Below are 8,611 nucleotides of genomic sequence, written 5' to 3' on the forward strand. Positions count from 1 at the left end.
TGGAGGACTAAGTAAGTCTCTCGTCTCAGTGATTCTAGTTTTATTACCTGTATATTCTATATGTGATGTAGACAAAACACAGAGAGAAGTGAACTGAATATCAAATGCAAATTTAAATGCCATTAAATCTAGTGGTCCTTATAGTGTGTCTTGTTTAGGGACAGCTTAAGAGTGATGGTAATTATCACTGGAGAAGAATCATAAATCCCTCAGAAAGACAAGGTAAAGCTAGTGCCACATGTTAACAACTACAGTTTAGTTTAGAGATTTCCTGGTTTGAAAATTAGTCCCCAAACTGAAGAAAGGTAAAGTAGATAATATCATATCATGTCATCTTCTTCTGAATTCAGTAGCAGATGAATGTATCAAAGAATTTAATGCAGTGAAACAGTTTCCACAGTGCAAGAAGATAACAAAGTTACATCAGGAATTAATTTGGCTTTGATTAATTTAGAATCGGTATATGGAGAATTCAAAACTAGTTCAGACCAGTAATAGCAGAGGATCAAAAGTCTGTGCCTGGATGTCAGGTGTGAAGTAAAGCACTCTGGCATAATGTGGCAAAAAAAAAAAGCACGTTTTCTCAGAAATGTGTGTTTTAAACTGAGCTTGGCTCAATCCTACTCCTGACGGGCAAATATTTGCTTAAAAATGCTGCCTTGACATTGGTCTACAAGAGACCCCAAAGTCAAACTCTGGCTTCACCATCACTTCTGCAATAATGAGATTAAATGAACATTCCCATGCTTTCCATTTCTTTAATGGCCAAGGGAGATAGAATGCATTAGTCTCAGCCGTGAATTTCCAGTCCAACTGTTGCATGGGCTTTTGTATAACTGCCTATTTTTCAGTACTCACAATCAAACTCCAAAACGCTTTGCCAGGGTATACTTTATTTTTTAAAAAAAAAAAAAAAGAAAAAAAAGAACAGGAAAAAAAAAAAGGTTAAAAAATGCTCAGTGTTAAGAGCTCCATTTCAAACTGTGTAGAGAATCAGGCTGAAAACACACTATTTTTTAGAGGTGAACCTTGCTGCTCTCCAGATCTTGTTTTTCTTTGAGTGCCTGCCAATATATTTCCTCTCCCACCTTTGTTTCCTTTACATCCCCAAAGGTATAAAACTCTTTCTAGTTTATTTTCAAGCATTCCTCTTACATAGTGTTTGAAAACCTGTGTCTTTGTCCTTCCATCCTATCTTTTTTTTTCTTTTAGAATGGGCCCTTCCATCCCAGTATTCCTGTAACTGTAATACTCATAAAAATACATATTATGAATGGTACACCTGAAAAGAAAAGAAACTTTGTGAGGGTTGTATTGCTCCTGGAAAACAATTAGAAATTTTTAAACCTGGTATGTTGATCAAACCTAAAACCTGCTAAGGGAAGCAATTTGTTCCTCCTGGTTGTACTACTGTTTACAAACAATACTCTTTAAAATGTTATTTGAGATTTAAGGAAAGGTGTTTGTTTCAGGATTACTTGAAATACAAATAGGACAAAATTAAACTTCCCTAACACTGAAGTCTTTATTTTTTTATTTATATTTAAGTAAGCATTACTCTTTCCATTTTGCATGTTTTGATGCAAAGGCTAGCTAGGATGACAAAATAAATTTCAGTTTCTCCATTAGCTACCAAATATCTTACAGTAGAAATGACCTGCATATATGTGAAGGGTTATGCTTTTAAGGAATAATTGTTGAAAATTAAGTATTTCCTTTTTAAATGACAATTTTTTACTATACATTTATGGGGGGAAAAAAATAGGGAATTCCATATTGTGGGGATATTTTTTTTATATTTTGTTCTGTGTAAACTTTCTCTTTTTTTCTCTTTTTTTTCCTTTTAGGCTTTACACCCCCTGGGATGGATAGGTCATCACCAGACAACAGTCCGGTCCATGGCCTGTTACGTCAACCCTCCATTACAACAGGAGCCAACATCCCTATTATAACAGAGCTAGGTAAGGAAAGCTAACATTTATCCTTTCATGTACATTCCCATATCTTTTTCCCACTTCCCTTGTTATGCAGTCTCAGGAAAATTACCTATACTATATCTCACACTGCTATGTTTTCTCTTTTGATAACTGTTTTGAATTATTCTTTCTAAAGAAAATTAGTAACAGTTGTTTCATTTTATTTGAATAATTGAAATATATTTCTCTCTTGCCTTTGGGTTTTCTCCATTTTCTTAAATAAACACTCTATCAGAGAAGATGCTTTTTACATAGTATAACAAATAAGCAGGGGTCTTTGGGCTAAGGTTAGAAAAGAAAAAACCCACCGTAAGTATAAGCAGACATTTCCTGTGCATTTAATCAATAGTAAGAGGCCATTTGTTTATTTCTTCATGGTCCAGAACTGTTTAATCATGTGTAACCAAACTCTGTATAATAGTATGAGACATTTTACTCCTGAGAATACAATGATGGTAGGTAACCAGGCTCTGATTTCCACTCTAGCTGTGGGTATTTATGTTGTCAAGTGGTGTGATGTGAAGTGCAGAAGCTGTTCTGTTTTTTTCATGGCAAATACAAACTTGATTTGTGGTCCTTTGTCCTTTTATTTTCCTTTTCAGTTTTATTTTTTAGAGCCTTACCTGTCTTTTTCCCTTACTTTATTCTCTTTCTGTACTTTCTTTTCCCCCTAAATACTTTACTTATTAGCTAAGCCTGGCAAACTTCTGCCTTTGGTTTCAATCAGTCAGGAAAAAAACAGTGGAACCCACATTCTAATGATAACTGAACTGGGTAAGAAGTGCCTTTTTCCTTCACATCACTGTCCTATTTTCTGTTGTTGTTATTCTTACTGTCATCAGCTTTTTCTTTATTTATCTGGCTGTATCAGAGGGGCTACCCTCATGGCACTGCTTTGAATGTGTTTTATTTGTGGTTCTGGTTGAAATTGACTGTCTTGTTCTGGCCTTTCTTAATGATTTTTTTTTTTTTTTTTTCACGCAGCATCAGTAAACCTTTGATCACACTCGTCTGACCTGCCGGCTGTTTTCATAGCACCTTCTCACCAATTCATTTTCTTTGGCCTGGGTCCCCACCTCCTGGGTCCTACCCACCCCCCACCACCAATTTTTCTCTCCTTCTCCCTCTCTCCCTCTCTCTCTCTTTGTTATTTCAGCCTATTGTCAATTTGGTGGACATGCCTTAACAGTTCTCACAGGAAGTCAAAGAAGAAGTAAAATATATCAGAAAAGAAACCCAGGATAATTCTTTCCCTTAAGCTATTTGTTTGTTTACTTTGGGGAGTAGGCCTTTCCTCAGAAGCTCGGGTTTTGAAGCTGTAAAAAAATCAGCCAAGCTTCTGCTTTGCTCCCTCTCGATAAAGAGAGCTCTCGCCAGCGTTTGCGAGCAGTGTTTGATGAGCATTTCCTATGGCGCAGCACCATGTGTTCAAGCCTACCTCGCCTAGCCCGCAGACTTCTCGTAGAAATCCTGGCGTGCTAGCTTGCATCGGGAAGATAAAGATATTGAGGATAAAACCACACTTGCAGAATTCACGTTAGATTTGTAATACCTTGGAAACTGACACCACGCGCAGCTAGCAAGCTGGTGTCAAAGTCAGGTTTTGGTCTGCTGGATGTCAGTGAAAAAAGAACGCTCCTGTCAATAGTGCCTACTCTCAACTAGCAAATTAAACTAAGGCACAAGCTCTTCAAAAAGTACATTTTGAAATGATACGTCAGGCTTTCAAATGCTATTTTGCTCAAGAATATGGAGAATAAATTGATAGCCATTGTACAAAGAAAGGAATATTGGTGTTTTCTAGGATTGAACTCCCAGGGCAGAACACTTCTCCGTTTACAATGCTGAGGTGTTACGTGTTCATGGTTACACCAAGGAATGGGAAGGCCGGAACTGTAAAACCTACTCAGCTCAGGTCCTGAATTACTGTATGATCATGGCCAAGTACTGGCTCAACAGGGCTCTAAAAAAAGGATAACAATTGCCATCTCTTTTAGACAGCTATTGTGAGGCTTTATCTATAGTTACTCATGTTTTGTAAGCTAAGCATGGCAAGCACAGGATTGTATACAGGTTGGAAAAGGAGTGGATAGAAAATGAGACTATATAGGAAGGAAGATCAGAATAGCAGGCAGAAGACTTTCTAACCTGAGAAGTCCAGAGCCAAAACCTGGTCAAGTTAACAGCAGCTCTCATGTTGGTTTCAGAGCTCTCTGGGTTGGCTCAGGAGATGCGTTCACATAGGGAATAGGGACATAGTCAATGTGTGCAGTTTCAAATGCTGAAAAAGTTTTTAATTTTCCTTCTTTGCATGGGAATTGAAATTAATTTGTCATTTAATAAGTTAAAGGGTATTTCAGTGGTATAGCTAAGCAGTCTTTGCTTTCATACCTTAGGAGGACTAATATGGAAATGTATTCAATGAAATATGATCCGCTTGATACACTGATCTCAAGGAAACAACTATTTTTAGCGGAATGAGGTGGAGGCAAGGAGCTTAACTCTGACAATGAAATGCCAGAGAAAGTCTAAATGACAAATATTACTTTATTTGGGCTTTTTCTTTAAAACAGCCTGATGTGGATTCTTTTTCACACTGGCTAATGCAGAATTTGTGGCTAAGGAAGTGAAGTTATGGAGACAAATATTTGAACAAAAGGCAATGCTGCAAGAGAATAGCTGGAGTATTGCTCATTCATTCAGATAGATGCATGTTAAAGCGACAGTTTATTCTCTTTTGAGCTGTAAGTGCATTAACACCACTCCAGTAAGAATCACAGCAGCACATCTAACAGATGCCTGTGGGCTATATCAGAGTTTTATGGACAGCCTTTATTTTACAAAGGGGTTCTGACTTGGTATCTTGTGATAGCATTTCACTGTACATGGTTACAGCCTTAGTCACTGTATCCGACCAATACCAAGATTGTCTCAATATATAAAAGAGCATCGTGTATCTCATTTTGAGCACAGGCAGCTGGTGCCATGAAGCTACTTTTACGGCAAAGGGATAGTCACCTCTCGAGAGCAAGAGAGTCACCTGTTACGAGCAAGATAATGAGCAACAGATTTTTAAATGCACATTTTCACATCCATCTGATTTCATTTTCAGTGACGTCAAAGACAAGTGTGTGTTTCCAGACATATGCCGTTTCTTTTTCTTTCTGACTGTGTAATGTGTAAGGTCACATCCTGGTGACCCAGAAGCACCTTATGATTTTATTATTATTATTATTTTCAGTAAATGATTCAAATGTTCAGTTCTTGGACCAAGATGATGATGATGATCCAGACACAGAACTGTATCTCACGCAGCCCTTTGCATGTGGAACCGCATTTGCTGTCAGTGTGCTGGACTCTCTCATGAGCGCAGTAAGCAAACAAAGCCTTTTCATTCTTTTCTGTCAGACTTATTGTGAAAGAGTATGAGAGCATAGTCCCTTTTCCACAGGTAGTCAGGAGAAGATGCTTTTCTCTTAGATGTCAAGAGAATTTCAGAGCCTAAACTAGGTTATTTTGTAGTTGGACACAGAGACTTTAAAACAACTGAGATATCTAGGACTACCATGAGTCCACAATTTTAAAAGCAGAGAGTCTCATGCCAGGCTTTAAGGATAATATTTTCCAAAAAGTGTTGTATCTTCCTCCTGAAACCCAGACCCAAACTCAGCGCATCAGTCCCTGTGCTCACCGTTCATGTCAGACAGCATCACCCTTGTTTTAAGCTTTTAATTTCCTGTAGCTATGAACAATGCTCTGAGTGTGAGCGCTGGGGGACACTGGTAGAACTGTACGAAAGCCATTGTATACATCAAGTGAACTCTACTTGTGTGAAGAGAGGTCATCATCTCTTTTTCACATGAGTTGTCTTGTGAATGAAAACATAAGTGCATGCCAGAAACTACAGATGGTGGCCTTTGGTTATGTTTACATTAGGGTTTTTGGTTTGCAGCCATAGTATGCTATTGAAGCAAACACCTCGGGTCATACTCCTTTTCAACCTCCCTTGCTTCATATCGGCTAGGTTTTCAGACCAGTCTTGCTCTGTGTGAGCTCCACTTCTTTCAGAGGGACCTTACAGTCTGCTAGATGTAGCAAGGACACAAAGCCTTTTTAAAACCTAAGCATAGGCTTTCTGAGCTCCCTGTGGAATAAAGTTCCACAGTGCACAAACAATCATCTGTTGTAAACCCCATGTAATATTACAAATGAGCAAACAGATTTCCTTAAAGGAGCCAAGTCTGACCTTCACCTAAATTCAGAGTGAAGCTTTTTACGCTTAAGAAAAATTCACAGTAATCTTTATTATTTGATATTTTACTCATATTTCATCTTTATGTATCTGTATCTCATATTTTTATTCCCTGCTATATTCCTCATATGTTCCATCCACAGATGAATAATATCAGTCTACACTGATAAAATTTTATTCTAATGCAGCCCAGGAGTTTACAATATCAGAAAATACTTTTTTTGAAGGTTATTGGCCATATTTTGCAGACATGACAAATTCAGAAAGCAAAAGCAAGCACACATAAACACTGTAACTTCTCCAATTAAAATATCTATGAATAAAATGTTTATCATTTTCACATTATAAATGGGAATAATTTAACATGAAGGTTGCAAATTGTTATACTGAGAGCTGTTTATCTGCTCACATTATTATTTAAATCAATGTCCCCGAATGATCATTCAGTAGGGCATTTCCAGAATCTTGGAAATAGTAGGGTTAATTCTTCTGCTTGCCACTGGCATCATCACAAAAAGTGAGCAAAATGTTGTGGACACCATTGCTTTCTTGTGCAAAGGTGTATCCTGTAGATAATAGTGAGGCAATAAGAAATATGTGGAATGTGACTATTCAGAAATTTTTACTTGGAACTCATCATATAATCCTCACAATATTTCTAGTGATTGCTAGCTTTTATGAATTTTTAGGTTTTGACAACATGGGCCTCCATTTCTGCAACTCCTTTTTCAACAGAGACTTTTTTCTAAACATTTTCACATCTAAGTTGGTCATATTACATGCCAGGGACAATGCAGCCTGAAGCCAGAGAAGTAAATGTGGTAACAAGAGTAGAAAATTCTAACTTAGAAAAAATACTAATCAGGAAGACAAGCCAAGGATTCAGTCAGAATTGTTCACCATCCTGTCTTTTCTTTCACTGCTGCTGATCAGTGGCAACATTATTTTCTTTTTTATTCCTCAAAGGCCCAGTCAAGAGTTGGAAAAGTACAATTCTTCCTGTCCCTTCAGAAAGTGTAAGATGTGTGAGATGTTTTCCCTTTATCATCCCTATTCTCATAAGAAGGATGTATTCTCCTTTCATTTCTCTAAGGAAAAGAGTGTTTCTCACACAAACTAATCTACTTACACTACATTATCTCCTTGCACTACATTATTTCCTTTCTTTTCTAGAGCACACTTGGTTTTAGGGACCAGGTTCTATTTATTCTGCCTAACTTCAAGCCAGTACCAGCAAACTGAACCCACAATCCTAATTCAATTGAGAGATCTGCAGTCATGCTTTCATTCTATTATTGCACAGGAATTCTGTAAGAAGGAAGGAATTCATGCTGTGCTGTCCTGCACCAGCTCACTTTGAGACAAGGATGTAGTTCATTATTCAGTCCAGTTAGTGATACAGGGTTCTTTATTATTTAATTTTTATAGAAAAAATCAAACTTACTATCTCTGTTGATATCTCTGGCATGCAAATTCCTTATATGGTATATAATACAAAACGTACATGAACTGCCGCATTACGAATTAATCTCTTCTCGCAGTAGTGGGGTTTTGTGGTAAAACAGGTGGTGTAAAACAGAAAGTAGAGTAATACCCACGTGTACAGTATTCTTTCTAACCTGCAGGTAATTTGAAACATACATATAGATGTATGTACGTAGAAAAAGAGGTGCACAATATTTTTAAAATAATTTGCTAAAGTATTCAGTTAATGAATAAAAATAATTCAACAGTATTAATTGCTGTTAAATTATTTTTTCTTTTATAAAATTGTATTCATATAGAAGTAGTGGACTAAACCCTACTCAGGAATCACAGACTAGAAAATGTGTTGTCACTTTCTGACTCAAATCTGAATGCTGAAGATCATTACATGCCGCTAATTCAGCGTTATGTCCTACAAGATGACAGTATTAGAGATTTTAAATTTGAAATTGTCTGTTATTTTCTTATTTCAAAGACAAAAGGCTTAATGAAGTTTACTTTTCAAACCGCTATCTACGGGCTATCTACACGCCGTTTGTCCTCTGCAGCAAAGGCAATCTATTCCACAAGCCTATGATTCACAGCGTGGTAGTTCAAAGATCATTGCTCAGAAGACAATAACGAGCTCAAAAACGGCATTGTCTTTTTGATGAGTTGGTAGCTGTGGTCTCTCCAGACTTTGGCTGAAGTGCGTTATTGTACTCCGTGTGAAGACTGGAGGCACAGTTCATGTTTTAAAGTGTGGCAGTGGCTATTGTTAAATCACGCCAGCTAATCATTATTATGTCTTCGAAGAGACATCTACTGCCATCAGAGACTTGAATGATATAGTAATATTTGTTTTGTCATAATGTATGCAAATCCAGGGAAAGAATATATGTCGTCTGTCAGTCGTAGG

General features: G+C 37.2%; 1 protein-coding gene across 4 annotated transcripts in view; it reads left to right on the forward strand.

The window, feature by feature from the left end:
• The window catches only part of KCNMA1 (potassium calcium-activated channel subfamily M alpha 1), a 502,288-nt gene that overhangs the window by 482,169 nt on the left and 11,508 nt on the right, over positions 1-8,611 (forward strand). For all 4 annotated transcript variants that reach the window (XM_035897306.1, XM_035897307.1, XM_009641982.2 and 1 more), the window contains 2 exons: positions 1,848-1,961; positions 5,218-5,348. In XM_035897306.1, coding sequence (XP_035753199.1) covers positions 1,848-1,961; positions 5,218-5,348 — 245 coding nt within the window. The remainder of the gene's footprint in view (positions 1-1,847; positions 1,962-5,217; positions 5,349-8,611) is intronic.

Source organism: Egretta garzetta, unplaced genomic scaffold (genome assembly GCF_000687185.1).
Source record: "Egretta garzetta isolate BGI_Z169 unplaced genomic scaffold, ASM68718v1 scaffold56, whole genome shotgun sequence".
Classification (NCBI taxonomy): Eukaryota; Metazoa; Chordata; class Aves; order Pelecaniformes; family Ardeidae; genus Egretta; species Egretta garzetta.